The 17,470-nt window shown below is 50.6% G+C and overlaps 1 protein-coding gene across 10 annotated transcripts in view; it reads left to right on the top strand.

Annotated features, from left to right (window-relative positions):
• Positions 1 to 17,470, top strand: part of LOC118079598 (histone-lysine N-methyltransferase 2D) — a 98,693-nt gene that overhangs the window by 20,527 nt on the left and 60,696 nt on the right. For 8 of the 10 annotated variants that reach the window (XM_035103910.2, XM_035103909.2, XM_035103907.2 and 5 more), the window contains 14 exons: positions 3 to 135; positions 443 to 660; positions 3,489 to 3,598; positions 6,047 to 6,209; positions 6,841 to 7,006; positions 7,134 to 7,248; positions 9,190 to 9,338; positions 9,649 to 9,833; positions 10,709 to 10,840; positions 12,238 to 13,133; positions 13,329 to 13,442; positions 14,701 to 14,811; positions 15,983 to 16,087; positions 17,146 to 17,327. In XM_035103910.2, coding sequence (XP_034959801.2) covers positions 3 to 135; positions 443 to 660; positions 3,489 to 3,598; positions 6,047 to 6,209; positions 6,841 to 7,006; positions 7,134 to 7,248; positions 9,190 to 9,338; positions 9,649 to 9,833; positions 10,709 to 10,840; positions 12,238 to 13,133; positions 13,329 to 13,442; positions 14,701 to 14,811; positions 15,983 to 16,087; positions 17,146 to 17,327 — 2,779 coding nt within the window. The remainder of the gene's footprint in view (positions 1 to 2; positions 136 to 442; positions 661 to 3,488; positions 3,599 to 6,046; positions 6,210 to 6,840; positions 7,007 to 7,133; positions 7,249 to 9,189; positions 9,339 to 9,648; positions 9,834 to 10,708; positions 10,841 to 12,237; positions 13,134 to 13,328; positions 13,443 to 14,700; positions 14,812 to 15,982; positions 16,088 to 17,145; positions 17,328 to 17,470) is intronic. The other 2 variants (XM_035103911.2, XM_035103913.2) reach the window with 2 other exon arrangements.

The following is a 17,470-nucleotide window of genomic DNA, read 5'->3' as shown; positions in this document are numbered from 1 at the left end:
AGCAGCAGATGGAATTGTGTCCTTGGAGGAGCAGGGCAGCGTGGAAGCTGATCCCTTGAAGCCACCAGAAGAAGGCCCTGCAAAAGAGGCATTGGAAGAAGCGGAAGCGGAAGCAGAGCCAACCCCGACCTGCAGGTGGGAAACCTTGGCGGTGTTTCCCCCCCCCTTCCTTCACTTGGAGTGCTTTTCTTCTGAATGGGGAGGCTCTCAGGGGTTCGAGGTTAACAAACCGTAGTAGGAGAATCCGGGGAACAGTTTGAAGGGGAATCCGGAGCCTTGCTTGGCATCGGATGGTTACAGAGAGTCCAACATGGATGCACAAATAGGACTGGAGGACAAGAAGGCCTTGGGATATTTTGGGTGGGACCACCCTTGCGGGTTGGAAGGGGGTAGATTTTCCTTGCAACGGCGAGCATGTTCTCATGTCCCCCTTCCTCCCCAGCTCCCCACCCAGGCGCTGCGCATTCTGCAACTGCAGCAAGTGGAGCCTTCACGGGCAGCGAGAGCTGTTGCGCTTCGATCCGGTGCCTGGCTGGGCGGACGAGCTTTCGGAGCCGCAGGAAGGGAAGCAGCCTGGCTCGGCGGAGGCTGGAGGTGACGACCTGACCGTGATTGGCTTTGCGGATGGTGTGGCAGTGCAAGAGGTGTTTGAGCCAACAGGTGAGCCCAGGAGGTGCTGAGGAACCTCCGCTGAGAGGAGCCTAGCCTGGCACCCCTCCACCTCACCCCTGCGCCATTATGCCCTTGCCAAAGCTCCCTTTCCTGATGTCTCTGTGCAGCCCAGCCTAGAAATCTTAAAAGCGGGTTGGCTTCTGATTTGTCAATGCTCCCCTCTTTTTTTAATCAGGAGGGCTCAGGTTAGAGTAAATCGGGAGAGCGGGGAGTTCAAACTTCAAGTTTGCAGAATCTTTTGTTTTTCTTGTCGTACTGGCGTGGTAAGAATTTACTTCTGCACCACCGTGTTCATTACCCAGGTGAGGGAACGCACCACAGAACCAAGGAAATAAACGGGTCCAGCGCCCGGGAGGGACTCGGTGTTTATTAAAGCTGTTGCAATAGGACAGCCTTGCCAACCAGCTGTTCATGAATGCATGCACACAAATGCACACACACGCACAAACCCGGTACCTTGCCAGCCTGAGATGCCATGCATTTATTAAAGCTGTTGCAGTAGCCTTGCCAACCCGAGATGAGCACATGCACACCCACACCCATACACAAAACCAGGGACCTAGTAGTGACTTGAGAGCATACACTTGGACTTAAAGAGCAGATTAACTCCTGGAGCTATGCACACACGCTTAGATGTTTCTTTTCAGTCCTAGAGCTCATCTCTGCTGTCCAAAATCCACACCTGGTTCTCCTGTTCCCCAGGCTTCCTGCGTTTCAGCAACCTACTCTTGGGGTGGTGAATACTACTACTACCGTGTTTCTCATAAAATAAGGCGTGCCTATAAAATAAGCCATGGCACGATTTTCATGCGTTGAAAAAATATAAGACATACCCCGAAAATAAGCCGTAGTGCTAAGTGCAGTTCTGGAGGGCCTCGCCAAAACACCCAGCAGCGCGCGCCGTGTGGAGCCCCGAGCCAGCGGGACCCAGCTGAAGCGCCGACAAAGCGCCTGGCAGCCCCGCGCAAAGCGCCCCGAGCCGCAGGAGGAGGAGGAGGATTCAAAGTGCTACAGAGCACTGCTGGGTCCCGCTGGCTCGGGGTGCTCCGCGTGGCACTGCTGGGCGCTTTGTCGGTGCTTTAGCGGGACGCGCTGCTGGGTCCCGCTGGCTCGGGACTCCACGCGGTGCATGCTGCAGGCCCCGCTGAAGCGCCGACAAAAGCGCCCAGCAGCGCCATGCGGAGCGCCCCGAGCCAGCGGGACCCAGCAGTGCTCTGTAGCACTTTGAATCCTCCTCCTCCTGTGGCTCGGGGCGCCCTGCGCAGCGCTGCCGGACACTTTGTCGGCGCTTCAGCAGGTCCCGCTGGCTCGGGGCTCCATGCGGCGCGCGCTGCTGGGCACTTTGTCGGCGCTTGAGCAACATCAGCAACTTACCGGTAATTAAATAAAATAAAATAAGACACCCCCTGAAAATAAGCCACAGGCTTATTTTGTTGAGTAAAATAAATATAAGACGGTGTCTTATTTTATGAGAAACACGGTACTACTACTACTACTTTTATTATTTATACCCCGCCCATCCAGCTGGCCTCCCCAGCCGCTCTGGCCGGCCCACAGCACACATAAAAACATAGGAAAACGTCAAAAGTTAAAAACTTTCTGATACAAGGGAGGGAGGGAGCCTTTTTGTTGTTGCTGTTACACCATTTTGAGCCAGAAAGCCTTGCTGATCTACTGTGACGTCATGCAGTGAGGGGGACAAAGGGAGCACCCATATACTGAGCCAGGCCATCAAGTCGGTCTAGTTCAGTACTGTCTGCACTGACTGGCAGCAGCTCTCCAGGGTTTCCGGCAGGAGTCTGTCCCAGCCCTGCCTGCAGATGCTGGCGAGCAAACCTAAGACCTTCCTCGCGCACCCCTTGTGGTACTGCACCACTGAGCTTCAACCCGTCAGCAGTAGATCCTGGAATTTATTACATTTCTCCTTCGGGGTGCCAAACTACAACTAATCCAGAATGCTAGAATGGCCGCCGTCACCATATAACACCAGCCCTGAAAGACCTACATTGGCTCCCGGTACATTTCCGAGGACAATTCAAAGTGTTGGTGCTGACCTTTAAAGCCCTAAATGGCCTCAGTCCAGTATACCTGAAGGAGTGTCTCCACTCCCATCGTTCAACCTGGACACTGAGGTCCAGCTCCGAGGGCCTTCTGGTGGTTCCCTCACTGCTAGAAGTGAGGTTACAGGGAACCAGGCAGAGGGCCTTCTCGGTAGTGGCGCCCACCCTGTGGAACGCCCTCCCATCAGATGTCAAGGAAATAAACAACTGTCTGACTTTTAGAAGACACCTGAAGGCAGCCCTGTTTAGGGGCGTTTTTAAGGATTGATGTTCTATCGAGTTTTTAATATTCTGTTGGGAGCTGCCCAGAGTGTCTGGGGAAACCCAGCCAGATGGGCGGGGTATTATTATTATTATTATTATTATTAATAATAATAATTACTACTACTACTACTATTACCGTATTGGCCTGAATATAACCCACATCCGAATATAAGCTGCGCCTTTCAAATTCAAGGGGTGGGGGGATAGAAAAAAAGACAATATCCGAATATAAGCCACTCCCTTAAAAATTCTGCAGGCACTCATACCCGTTCTGTTTCAGAAGCCATATCATGAAAGCCAATTTTTGTGAGGTTGCAAAGTTAAGCCGCACTTTAACTTTTCACAGTCGGAATTTGAAAAAAAAAAAAGTGAGGCTTATATTCAGGCCAATACGGTATTATTATTCCTAATTCCCCAGGCTCCTGCGTGTGTGCCTTTGATAAGGTTTGCTTTGCTGCCCTGTTGACTGTTTTCCTCTTCCTGTTTGTGCAGGTCACTTCTGGGCTCATCACTGGTGCGTGGTGTGGTCGGCCGGAGACTTGCGTTCGGAAGGGTCATGGTTGAGCCTTGTGAACAAAGCTGTCATCTCAGGGATTGCACAGGTTTGTCGGGGCTCAGCTGTGCTGGGGGTGGGGTGGGGCGGGCGTGTTCCTTTCTAGCTCTTGTGTCGGGTGGGCCCAGAATATATGGGGTGCGCTAGGAGAGTCCTCCCAAAGCAATGTCCTAGGAACTGCTTTCCTCATGGAGCACAGAATACACCTTTATACTATAATCCTCCGAAGGGACGCGGGTGGCGCTGTGGTCTAAACAGCTGAGCCTCTTGGTCTTGCTGATCAGAAGGTCAGCGGTTCGAATCTCTGCAACAGAGTGAGTTCCTGTTGCTCTATCCCAGCTCCTGCCAACCTAGCAGTTTGAAAACACACCAGTGCAAGTTAGATAAATAGGTACCATGCGCTATGACTTCTGTCACTGTGTTTTGTTGTGCCAGAAGTGGTTTAGTCATGCTGGCCACATGACCTAGAAAGCTGTCTGTGGACAAACGCCAGCTCCCTTGGCCTGAAAGCAAGATGAGCGCCACAACCCCATAAGTGCCTTTGATTGGACCCCTGTCCAGGGGTCCTTTACCTTTCCTTATAATCCTACATTGCAGGGGGTTGGATTGGATGACCCTTGGGGTCCATTCCAACTCTGCAGTTCTATGATTCTTTTGAAATACATTTTCTCACCCTCAAGTTACATCCTGATGCAGTCCTTAAATATGTCAGTCGTCCATAACCTGTGGGGTTTCCCCTCTTTTTGCCTGGGGAAAGGACCAGGGTTGAATTCTTTGTGCCCTAATTCCTGCTGCAGCACCCTGGTCAAAAGACACGGCCGTAGCCAGGATTTGGTTGTCATAAACAGCGTCTGGGCGGAAATCGCTGAGATGCCAGATGCATGGCAACCCATGTCGGGAGTGTAGATTTTGGAGAGTTTCCTTAAAAATAGCTCCAAAACTACATTAAAAAAAGATTTTTGCAGGAAAAAGCTCAACATCTTTTGTGTCGGGGTTTTTTTTACTTTTCGAAATATGACAACCCTAGCATAAGAGAAGTTAAACTGTAATAGCCATATTTGCTTGATTGGTTGCGACTTGAGAGTGAATACTGGAATCCAGTGATCAAAGCGCACAAAGTTTCATTCAACATGTAGCTACCAAGTCCTCCCATGGACACTCCTCAACCCTCCTTTCAAGTATATTTTCGCGTGAGGACCGAAGAATTCTGCACAAAGCCTCTCACCGCTTTTCACCCTCTGACAAACGGAGCACAAACATGCCAAACTTTCCTCCTTTTTTCTCTCCCGGAAAACACACCCTGAAACCCGGCTGTGTTGCATTGCATTCACACTAGGTTGGTGAATCCAATTTTCTCCCAATTTGTGGCCTTCGTTTCATTAGCAGAAGCTTGGAGATTTTTTGGTTTTAAGTGTTATGCCCCAAAGCCCTTGCCGGGCCCCCTTTTTTTTTTTGCAGCGACTGAGGACCTGGAAGGGAAGCTCTGGGAACAATAAAGACCTGAGGAATGCTTTCAGGATAGTTAGGTTGTGTGTATACACCAGGGGCTGGCAGACTTCAGCCTCATGGGATCCACTTTGTTTGTTTTTTTACTAGAAACCCCCAAGACCCACCAGATCCCCGAGCCCTGGTACAAAAGGCATGCACTTAGAATTAAAGAGGGTGAGCCTAGGGATTTGGTTATAGTAGCAGAACTGAATGAAGCTTTCAGTCCTCCTGAGTATTCCCACCTTTCTCCATTTCATCAGTATAATTTAATGTGGGTGGTATTTTGTTATTAAACGAGTTGAAAATCCTTGCCGACCTACTGGAAATCAACCAGAGACCTGCCATTAGATCCCAGTCTACTTTCTGTCCACCCCTGGTCTATATCCTCTGTACGTTTGCCTTGGACCAGATCTTACGGCTGGACAAGAAGTTTGTGTTTAAATGAGTTGATGGGACGGGTACCAGCCCTGCACAAAGGTGAATTCCAGGTTTGGAAACTGCTGTGCAGCACAGGTGAAGATCGGGTGGGTGCTCAGAAGCGTCCAGGTCCCGCAGACAATTTGCCAGAGTGAATTAAGCAGGTATCTCGACCTTAAAGGTGGCTGTTCCTCAGCCGTAGTCTGAGCAATGAATGGTTCCTGTCTTTGGTGGCAGCTGTATCTCAGCTCTGGGTGTTTTGACCTATCTAAGGCTCCCATTCTCTGCAGGAAGAGAAGTTCTCCCTGCCTCCTCTTTCTGAACCTGTTTTTATTTTATATCCTTCATCGGGAAATTAAAAAAAACTACAAAATTACAAGTGTGTAGAGTAAGATGAGACACAGAGAAGAAGAAGAAACAAGAATTAGTACCCATATAGAAAACAAAACAACAACACCAAAAAATAAAATAAAAAGATATGGGTGTACATTACAAAATGGGGAAGGGATGTTATTGTAGTTAACCAGGCCTTATTAGGGTATTTATGAAAAATGAACCTCTTTTTGAACATGTGACATCTTCTTCCTTCCAGAAATGTGAACACTGTAAGAGACTGGGTGCTACCATTCCGTGCCATGCAGAGGGGTGCCAGCGCCACTATCACTTCCCCTGCGCGGCAACCAGTGGCTGCTTCCAGTCCATGAAGAGCTTGAAGCTCCTCTGTCCTGAGCACCTGGACCAGGCAGTGCAGATGGGTAAGTGTTGGCGATGTGGCTTTCTGGAATGGGAGCCTGCTCTAGCCCAGTGATTCTTTGAGCAGCATGGCGCTTAAACAGAAGTGACCTTCAGTAGGTAGAGCAGCTAGGGCCTGGAGCCTGGGATTCTGAGCTGTTTTTTCTGGATTTGCAGGGTCAAGAAAAGGGAGGCCCCTGTGTGTGTGTGTGTGTGTGTGAAATAGGGTTGCCAGACTCAATAGAGGACAGGACTTCTGTGCCTTTAATTGCCCTGCTCTCTTTTGAGTCTGGAAACCTTAAAGAGAAACCAGCAGACCCTTTGCTTGGAAATTAAACAAAGGGTCTGCTGGTTTCTCTTTAAGGTTTCCAGACTCAAAAGAGAGCAGGGCAATTAAAGGCACAGAAGTCCTGTCCTCTATTGAATCTGGCAACACTAGTTTTAAACTTAGCTTTCTCTCCAGCTGTCGTCGGACTACAACTCCCACCATCCCTAGCTAACAGGTCAGGGATGATGGGAGTTGCAGTCCAACAACAGGGACCTAAATTTGAGGAGAAACAATGGTGTTTGTGTTTGCTGCTGCTGGACTCTGGTCCAACGGGGGGAGACGATTTGGTGGATTTCGTCCCAGAGCGCCCTTCTTCCCTCCCTCAGAGGACTCTCGCTGCATGGTGTGCGACGCCCCCGGGGAGCTGCGCGATCTACTCTTCTGCACTAGCTGTGGCCTGCACTACCACGGCGCCTGCTTGGAGATCACGGTGACGCCACGCAAGCGCTCGGGCTGGCAATGTCACGAATGCAAAGTTTGCCAAACCTGCAGGTGAGTGTAAAAAAAAAGCCCCTCGGAGGCGGGGATGGGAGGGGGGACCCCCATTGAGCACCCAAGAAAGGCCTGTTGCCAGGGATGCCTCGATTCACTGGTCGCCTGTGGCGCCTCTCCTTTGCAGGCTGTCTGGAGAGGACAGCAGGATGCTCGTGTGTGAAGCGTGCGAGAAATGCTACCACACCTATTGCTTGAAACCAGCCATCGAGAGCCTTCCCACCGACTCCTGGAAGTGCAAAGTAAGTGCCCTCCCTACGCACACATCTGAGCTGAAAAACTTAAAACTCAATGTCGAGGTAACCCTTTGCAGAAAAGAGCACGAGTTCTGGAATCTCTTCAGTATTAAGGAAATGGGCGTATATTTGCTTTTCTCTGTTTCCAGCAGACATGGGGCGAGGGGAAACTGCCAACCGAAGGCCAGTTGAAATGCTGTTCGGCCTCCCCTCTGTTTCTGAGACATTGCCATTTTTTCCTTTTAAAAAATGATTGTATGTTTTCATGGCACTAGATTCTGTACTGATGCGACGCTTGAACAGAATGCCCATAGCTCTGCATGCCCGCAAGGAATCCTCCACCACTTGCTTTCACATAGAGATACAGTAGCACCTTGGTTTTTGAATTTAATCCATTCCGGGACTCGGTTTGACTCCCGAAACTGTTTGAAAACCAAGACATGGCTTCCGCTTGGCTGCAGGAGCTTCCTGCACTCAAGTGGAAGCTGCGTCGGCTTCCAAAAAACATTCACAAACCGAAGACTTACTTCCTGATTTGCGGCGTTCGGGAACCGATTTGTTTGGGAGCCAAGCCGTTTGAGTACCAAGGTACCACTCTATTCTGGAAGAGGTGAAATGCCAGCTTTGGGCATTTCCCCCCGCCCATTTCTTCTTCTGTGTTCCTCACTAGTTATGGCAGCCACAGTTTGACATTAGCCTTCAAAGAACTAAAAAAAAAAACCTTGGTGATTTTCTCTGAACCAACCTAATATTTTTTATACCGCTGTGATCAAGTCCAGGGCCCCTTAGTTTCTTTGAATTGTTAGCATTCAACACATACAAACAAAACAAAAACAATTGCTAACAGTACAACGCTAAGTAGATTTGCTCAGATACAAGTTCAGTGTTTAGGGTTGCAGGCAAAGTTTGGAAGCTGGTTGATAATAATTTCAGGTTACCCGTTACCCCAGAGACGGCTAACCTGTGACCCTGCAGATGTTTAGGATTCCAGCTCTTATCAGACTCAGCCAGCCTGGTCAGGCCTGATGAGTACTGTATTCCAGCAACATCTGGAGGTCCACAGCTTAACCACCCCTGCTTTATCTCCTTTAAACCCCTATTATGCTCTGGTAAGGCTATGAGGAGACCGGTAGCACCCCATTCCTGTTTTTAAATAACCACAGTTACTCAGTTGCGTCTGAAAAGGACAAACCGTGGTTAACGTTAACCATGATTGATTGAAATGAGAAAAGATCAAACCGTGGTTTATGATCCTGGCATCACAGATTGTAGTTTCAACTAACCACAGTTACTGTCGGGGGATTGTTGCGGCTACTCCCAAGTAAAGACTCTCCAGTCCACTTTGTCTTTAGGAGTTTTATTGTGCACACTATTTACAGTGCAGGGACATCAGAAAACATGACTGCCTAGTCGGTCCCAGAATCTGGCAATTCCGCCTTCCAGTTTCTGGTCCAACACAAGAGCTTGGGGACCCCAAAACGCCTCCCCTTCGCCCTACGTCTGGGCGCGCGCCTCAAATCAGGCGCCGGAAGGGGCTGCGTCCCATCTCCCCTTTGTTGGCTGGGACGTTGCTGTGACTCAGCTGCGTCGCTAAGCCTTCCTTCCTCTACTGGCCGTCTGAGTCGGTGCAAGGGCTCAGCAACATCTCGGAGCCCTCCCTCCAGACCACTCCAGTCCTCCTGTCTCCCTTCTGACCCGCTGCTGACGCTATCGCTGGGCGATGTGCTGGTCAGGATGACTGGGGGAGCCTCCCTGTAGGGAGTCCCCCCTGACAGTTACCATAGCAGTAAACTCTGGTTATTTCAAACCAGCCAGCCCTGCGTCTCAGCTTTTCCACTTTGGTATCCGCAGTCTTGGGGCAACCAGGTAAGATTTTGGCGGTGTCGGAAAGACCCTCGGCTGCCTTTTCCCTCTCCCGAGTGCCCGTCTCTCTTCCTCTTCCTCCAGAGCTGCCGTGTTTGTTCTGACTGTGGCGTCCGCCCTTCAGCCCTGGATCCCAGCAGCCAGTGGTACGAGAACTACTCCCTCTGCGAAGGATGTCAAGAGCAGCGTCGCAAGAGCGCAAGTAGCACGGAGGCCGTGCAGCACAGCCAGGAGTGAGTGGCTTAGGTTGGGGAAATAATAAGGGGCGTTCCAGCTCACAGTGTAGGCTGGAGTATCCCCCGAAATGGCTGGCGTTAAGCAGGACTGTAGTGGGACTCATCGGTAAATGGGAGGTCTCAGGTCCGCACATTGCCTCTGCTCCAAAACTCACCAGGGGGCCTTGGGGAATCCACCGCCTCCCACACCTGCAATTTTCACAATGGCCTACCTTGCAGGGTTGTTGTAGAGATTATGGAACACTTCTTAAATTCTAAGGATAGCAACTTCTGGTCTCAACTGGCCTTTTTCTTTCCAACGAACCAGGCAAACTGCCCCAGCCAGCAGCAGCAGTAGCAGCAGCCTCGTCACAACAGATAAGCCAGCATCCCCCAAACCACTGGAGGAAGCTTGTGCAGCCAGCAAGGAGCAACCGGAAAGCAACTGCGGCAGCCCGGTCAGTTTGCACCAAGAAGAGCAGGTGCCTTTGGGTTGTGATGAGAAACCGAATGGTGAGTTGACCTTTGCTTACACCCTTGCATTTTGTTAGAAGATTGTGGGCTTTTGTTTTTGCCAAATGATCAACAGCGGATACTGTCTTAGCAGGGGTAGAAATATCTGTGCTTACCTTCCATAACTTGTAGCACAACTTGTGAGCAATCTTGTCCACGCTTTTTATCATGAGCGCCCGTTGCATTTTATTACAGCTGTTGGCAAGCGCCTTAAAACAACATAAGTGTCTTGTGGCAACTTAAAATAGAGCTGGAATCAGGCTTGCGGGATCCAGTTTCTTTTTATTAGGACCCTAATAGATATAATCATGATCATAAATAACAACAAAATATTTATATGAAAGGGTTGCCCCAGCCACTCTGAGTGGCTCCCAAATAATAATAATAATAATAATAATAATAATACACGATAAACCGTCAAACATTAAAAACTTCCCTAAACGGGGCTGCCTTCAGATGTCTTCTAAAAGTCAGATAGTTGTTTATTTCCTGGATATGTGATGGGAGGAGGTTCCACAGGGCGGGCGCCTCTGCCAAGAAGGCCCTCTGCCTGGTTCCCTGTAACCTCACTTCTCGCAACTAGCGAACCACAAAGAGGCCTTCAGAACTGGATGATGGGGGTGGAGACGCACCTCCAGCCACCCAGCAACCAGGGCCTGGTGAAAACGAGAGAATTCTGAGCCCGGGACTTGGTTTGAGCACCAGAACCGAGCTAGCTGTCGTTCTGTGCCCAAATCTGCTCCCAGTTATTGCAAGTGTTCTTAGTTTCCGCAGTGGAACTAAAAGGGTGTGTGTGTGAGGGTACGTCGCAGAGCGGATTTGAGCTTGTTTGCAAGGAGCATTTGAACGAGCTGTCCCCTTGTGTCCTTTTCCAGAAGCAGACAAGCCGTTAGAGCTGTCCAGTGTTGATCCGGAGGCCCCTGCAGGGCAGGAGCAGATGGAAGTAGAGACGCCATTAGAGCCTGAGAAGGCCCCCTCTCCGCCACCCCCTCCCCCAGTGCCACCAGGTGAGCTAAAATAGCGTTGCCGTATTTCAAACAGCAAAAATCCGGACAAAGTCATTGAGCTTTTTCTTTTTTGGGGTGGAACACAGTTGTTGAGCTTCTTTTGGTTTTGCCTTAAGCTGTGCTGTTTGGGCGAAAACACAAGGAAAATAGAAGCCATTTTTGAGCGATTTTAATGGAAAAATCAGCAAAAATGGCACTGCCGACATGGATTTTTCCGGACACTCGTCCGATTTCCGCCCAGATACTGTTGCTGACTGCGGCATTCCGGATTTGTCTGGGAAATTCCAGACGTATGGCAACCCTAGCTAAAGGGCCATAGCTATAAAGCAGTTTATGCATCAAGTCTTGTCTGTATATGCATACCTTCTTCCTGTTGTACCTCAACACTGTGTTGTTGAAGTCAGCAGTGGAGATATTACTGCACCCCACAGTCCAGTTGGACAACATTGGGCCAAATGTGCTAGGACTGGTGCAAAATTCTTTTTAACCCCCCCCCCCAATTTCTTTTAAAATACAATCAGAACAAATCTCACATATCCGTTGGCTTCCCACCCATCCTTCCATGGTGTTATTTTATTCCCTTATAGAGCTGCCATGTTACTTATATTTTATCTGTTATAGAGTTGATTCTAAATTATTATACTACAAATTCGCATCTGGTGCTATAATTCAAATCCTGCAGATGTTTTAACATAACCATGATTAAAAATAATAATAATCACAAAATACTTCCATTCTTCAAGAATTATTTTTCTCATTTTGTTCTCTTAATTCTCACAGTTTGTGTAGCTATCTAAACATGTTCCGTCATCTTCACAAACCAGGGACTTCTTTATCTTTCCATTTTTGCGCGTTGACTATTCTTACATGGACAGTTTAAACAGTTCTTCCAAAAGTTCTGGTCCAGTTAATACCTGACAGAAAGGCCTTGGGTTTCTTGGGAATAATCACTTTAAATGCTTTTTTTTTTTAAAAAAACAACTCATTACAGTCGTATCTTGGAAGTTGAACGAAAGTCCGTTCGAATTCCAAAACGTTTGGAAACCAAAGCACGGCTTCTGATTGGCTGCGGGAAACTCCTGCAGCCAATCGGAAGGCCTATCGGACATTCGGCTTCCAAAAATAGTTCGCAAACCGGAACAGTCACTTCCTGGTTTGCGGCGTTTGGGAGCCAAAATGTTCGAGAACTAAGCTTTTTTAAAAACCAAAGTACGATTGTACAAATCTTTGCCCAATAGCCTTTTGCCTTTCCAAGGCTAAAGGACTGGTGCACGATTCTGATCTTGTTGGTCTCTGCTTAGAGGAACGCTGCTTCCCTCTTCCTTTGTCTGAGAATGGCTCTTTTCTGCCAAAGGCTTACATGTCTCCCTTTCTGCTCCCTCACCCTCCCCTTCCAGATCCAGCCTCACCCACCCACCCCGAGGAGCCCCCGCTCGGTGCCAAAGAGCATCCTGCTTTTGAGTTGCTGCCCACAGAGCCAGAACCCACAGAGAGCCATACTGAGGCGGCACCCCAAGCCCCGGAAGGGCAGGCCTCTCCAGCGAGCCCTCGGCCTGGTTCGCTCAAAGCCGGTTCCCCCCAAGCCATTGAGGAAGGAGAAGCCCACGAGGAGCCCATGGACACGGGGGTCGAGGGCCTGGCGCCAGACAGCCCTGCTGGCAGCCAAGTACAGCCTAGCAAAGAGGACGAAGAGGAGGAGGAGGAGGAAGAAGAGGACGAGGAGGCCGGAGAGGCAGCTCCAGCGCCCAAGATGGAGCTCGAGGAGAGATTATCCCCTCTGCTGAGCGAGGCAGAGGCTCCGGATGAGGACGGGCCTGCTGCGTTGGGGCCGGAGCCCCCAGAGGAGAGCCTGGGCTTTGCCCACGAACCCAAGCGCTCCCCTTCGCCTGTGGAGGCGGAGTTGCTGGGGGGCACCCCAATGGAGGCCTACGGGGCTGGCCACCCGCAGGAGGGAGGGGCGAGCGGGGAGGAGGAGGCCGGGCCGGCGCCGGCACCCTTGAGGCCCCACCACTTATTGAAGTCGGATATCGTGAACGAGATCTCGAACCTGAGCCAAGGCGACGCCAGCAGCTTCCCAGGCTCGGAGCTCCAGTTTGCCTCACCGTACCACGAAGGCGGCGGCTCGATGTCCCTGGAGATGGCCTGCCTGACCTCCACAGACGTCAGCCTCCAGAGGGACGATGCGGCCTCCTTGCCGCCGGGCGAGATGGACGACTCCTTGCCTTTTGACACGAAAGCGGAATGTGAGAAGGGGCGGCGGCGGAGCTCCCCGGCCCGTTCCCGCGTCAAGCAGGTAACCCGATGGCCCATTGTCTCCTTCCTCCCTCCCTGAGTTGCCCCCCCCCACCGTCCCTGTCAGAGGTGGGGAGTACCAGAGCAAATGGACGGCCATGTTTGAATGTTCCCTGGTGTGTGCATCTATGTTCCCCCCTCTCTCTGTCATTTTATTTTTGACCCTCTCTCTCACTCTGTTTCCTTCTGGTCGTAGGGTCGCAGCAGCAGTTTTCCTGGGAGGAGACGGCCTCGGGGAGGGTCCCACACAAGCCGAGGGCGGGGCCGATCACGGTTGAAATCCACCACTTCTTCCATCGAGACATTGGCGGTAGGGGCAGCTTTAGCAGGCAGGAGAATGCTGGGGGAGCGGGAGGGGAGGGGCTCGAGTGGTTTGCCCTCCTCCCCAGGGCAGGAGAAGCCATAGCGCCAGTACGTAGGGAGGCTGGCCTCTAGGGCTGGGCGATATATCGGTATAATCATCCAAATCCAGTTTGAAGTCCATGTCGAGACATCGTTTTCATCATTTTAGACCTGGCGATATATCACGAATCACGATGTGTGTTAGGGCTGGGTGATAATAGCGTTCAAAACTGGTTTGAAGTCCATATTGTGATAATTGAGTTCATAATTTTCGACCTGGCAGTGTATCGTGAATTTTGTGTGTGTGTGTGTGTTTGTGTGTGTGTTTGTTTGTGTGCTATTAAAAGTCACGATGTGGGGAAAACCACAAAGTCAGCCATAGCTCCATCCTTATTTCAGACATCATGATATATCAGTGTATCACAACGTTTAGCTGGTAATATATCGCAGTGTTGAAAAACAGGCCCTGCTGTTTGCCTCTGCAGAGTTCCATCCTTATTTCAGATATTGTGATATAGCGATATATCAGAATGTTTAGCTGGTGATATATTGCAATGCTGGAAACCAGATATTGCCCAGTCCTATTGGCCTCCCCAAAGGTGGAGCTTCAGGCAGCGGATAGGCCCCCCCCCCAGTTTGGATAGATGCGTAGTTCTGGTCTCAAGACGAGAGCACCCCCTTTCCTGCAGCTCCCAGTTAGTGCACCTTGGGCTGGGGCCATATCCTTATCCATAGTGCTTGGAGGCAGTGGGTCCAACCTTCCCCTCCCCTCCCTTTCATTTGAATGGATTTTCGAAGCGTTCCCTCTCGACGTAGGCTTGCCATATTCTATCAGTGATGGGGCTTCTCTCCCTTTAAGTGCTTCAAAGCGGGGCATTGTTCAGCAGATGTAGTTTTCCCTCTTGCCGCGACGCTGAGAAGCTGCACCTGTGGAATCTCTGCCTTCCTCTGTGCTCTTAAAAGGGTAGGAATTCTGTCCCTTTTGGAGCATGGTCGACCTACCAGGAACAATTAGCCAGCGGGGATATTTGTGGGTGGTGGGGCATATAAACGGGAGGCCTGGGGGATGCACGTGGAATCTGGCACGGGGACTGTGGCACGGGCAGCGACTCCAGGGAGCAGCTGGTAGGCTGTAGCTTTGTGCGTCTGCGTTTCCCCCTCTTGCGTGTCGGGAGCAGTGAAAGATGGCAGTTTCACCTCGTCCCTTTGCTCCCTTCCCTCCCAAGCTCGCTGATATCGACAGCTCCCCGAGCAAGGAGGATGACGATGACGACGATGACACAATGCAGAACACGGTGGTGCTCTTCTCCAACACGGACAAGTTTGTGTTGATGCAGGTGGGTACAGACACGAGGGCCGCAAACTTCTGCCAGTTTTCTGATGGCACCAATTTCAATGGATGTGAGCAGCGAGTTTCTCCTGGAGCGGCGAGTCGGGGCTGGCAAAGAGCGTAGACTTGGGGCTGTCCCACAGCCAGGTGCGTCTGTTGACTGGTTCCTAGCCGCCCCAAGAGGATAACAGTTTGCCTTTCTAGCTGAAACTCGTGCTCGTCCTAATAAGAAGCCCCACAGACAGTTGTAGCTCAAGGATGGGGGACGCTGGGTTTTGTTGGACTACAACACCCATCACCCTAAATCAGGCACCCCCAAACTGCGGCCCTCCAGATGTTTTGGCCTACAACTCCCATGATCCCGAGCTAACAGGACCAGTGGTCAGGGATGATGGGAATTGTAGTCGAAAACATCTGGAGGGCCGAAGTTTGGGGATGCCTGCCCTAAATGTTTGGTGGGAGTCAAGCGAGATCTAGGGGTTGCCCAGCCCTGCTGTAGCTGATAGCACCCAGCTGAAGTCAACAGTGGGGTACATCTTTAAAACCTAGATTTCATCTGGTATTGATAGGCCTTGAGCTTGCTTATTGCTGAAGTCCTGTTATTCCTTGGGCCAATATGGCCAGAGCCAGTGTGGTGTAGTGGTTAAGAGCGGTAGACTCGTAATCCGGGGAACCGGGTTCGCGTCTCCGCTCCTCCACATGCAGCTGCTGGGTGACCTTGGGCTAGTCACACTTCTCTGAAGTCTCTCAGCCCCACCCACCTCACAGGGTGTCTGTTGTGGGGGAGGAGGGGAAAGGAGATTGTTAGCCGCTTTGAGACTCCTTCGGGTAGTGATAAAGTGGGATATCAAATCCAAACTCCTCCTCTTCTTCTTCTTTTGGTTGACAGATGGCCTCTCTATTCCCTGTTTCATTGCTGCGAACAATCAGCTCCCATTGGGAGCCCCGGCTGGGAGCTTGCAAATTCATTAAAGTTATTCAATCACTTTAAAAGAAAAGAAAAAAGCTAGAGTGTTTATAAACTATCGGTTAGCAGCTTTAGATTACTTCTTTGGGGGGAGGATTGTGGTTGCATCTGTGGAACGGTTGGAATATATATATATATATATTAAAAAATGGAGGTTGTTTCTCTGGGGCGTTGCAAAACCTCTTTTGACCTGTCTCTCCCTCCTTGACAGGATATGTGCGTGGTGTGTGGTAGCTTTGGCCGTGGTGCTGAGGGCCACCTCCTGGCATGCTCCCAGTGCTCTCAATGTTACCATCCTTACTGCGTCAACAGCAAGGTAAGGCCTGCTCTGTGAGATAGCACCCCCTCTCCCCATTATTATTATTTAAATAATGATTCCTCTCTTAAAGGGCCCATGACTTCCCACCGTGCTCAGTTCTTGAGCTAAATATGTCCCGTATTGCCTGATAATCTGATAATCTAATCTAATAGAGTGTGACACTTCTAATTTAGATGTTAGTGGAATTTGGCGGGGCGGAGCCACCTAAGAGGGTTTCAAGTGGTTGTGCGGAGGGGCTCATGGAATATGTGTGCATAGGGACAACAGTCATGTAGGAATGGGTCATGTAGGAAGGAAATAGGAAGCGGAACCTTCAACTGTCCTGATCTATGAAGGGCCTGTTTGCTCTCCTGGGATCTGAAGTGCATGGAATCTGCAAAGCTTGGTTCCTGACAAGGAAATGGCAACCTCTTACAGGTTAATTTACACAGGAGGAGTCGGAGTCATTTTGCCCTATTCTCAGAAAGAAAGAAAAAAAGGATGCAGATGGCGCTGTGGTCTAAACCACCGAGCCTCTTGGGCTTGCCAATCAGAAGGTCGGCGGTTCGAATCCCCGCGATGGGGTGAGCTCCCTTTGCTCTGTCCCATCTCCTGCCAACCTAGCAGTTCAAAAGCACACCAGTGCAAGTAGATAAATAGGTACCGCTGCAGTGGGGAAGGTAAATGGCGTTTCCATGCGTTCTGGCTTCCATCACAGTGTCCCGTTGCGCCAGATGCGGTTTAGTCATGCTGGCCACATGACCTGGAAAGCTGTCTGCGGACAAACGCCGGCTCCCTCGGCCTGAAAGTGAGATGAGCGCCTCAACCCCATAGTCGCCTTTGACTGGACTTAACCGTCCAGGGGTCCTTTACCTTTTCTCAGCATCCTTGCCCAGGTAGCAGGCCCGAGAGCGACACTCACGTAGGCGGCTGTTCTAAAGAGCCATAGAGGAATCGGGCACGACGAAGAAGGGTTGGGCACACAACCACAGCTCTCCTCGCATCTCTGTAAGCACTCAGGGCTCCCCCATTTTTTTTCACACGTCTTTGCTCCCTTCTTCTCCCTTTTTTATAAGATTACCAAGGTGATGCTGCTAAAGGGCTGGCGCTGCGTGGAATGCATTGTGTGTGAGGTTTGTGGCAAAGCGTCGGACCCGTCCCGCCTGCTGCTCTGCGATGATTGTGACATCAGCTACCACACGTATTGCCTGGACCCGCCTCTGAACACCGTGCCCAAGGGCGGCTGGAAGTGTAAATGGTGAGAGAGACGACTTAAGACTGCTTTTAAAGGGGCAGCGCCCTGTCTGCAGCAAACAAAATCAAGAGAGCTTGGCATTCTTGTTTTGTACCTCCCGTGTCGGAATGGAATTTGATTCCCCGTATTCTGGCCAGGCTGTTTTT

Source organism: Zootoca vivipara, chromosome 2, assembly GCF_963506605.1.
Source record: "Zootoca vivipara chromosome 2, rZooViv1.1, whole genome shotgun sequence".
Classification (NCBI taxonomy): Eukaryota; Metazoa; Chordata; class Lepidosauria; order Squamata; family Lacertidae; genus Zootoca; species Zootoca vivipara.
The sequence above is the reverse complement of the archived record's forward strand: the minus strand, read 5'-3'. Positions and strand labels throughout refer to the sequence as shown.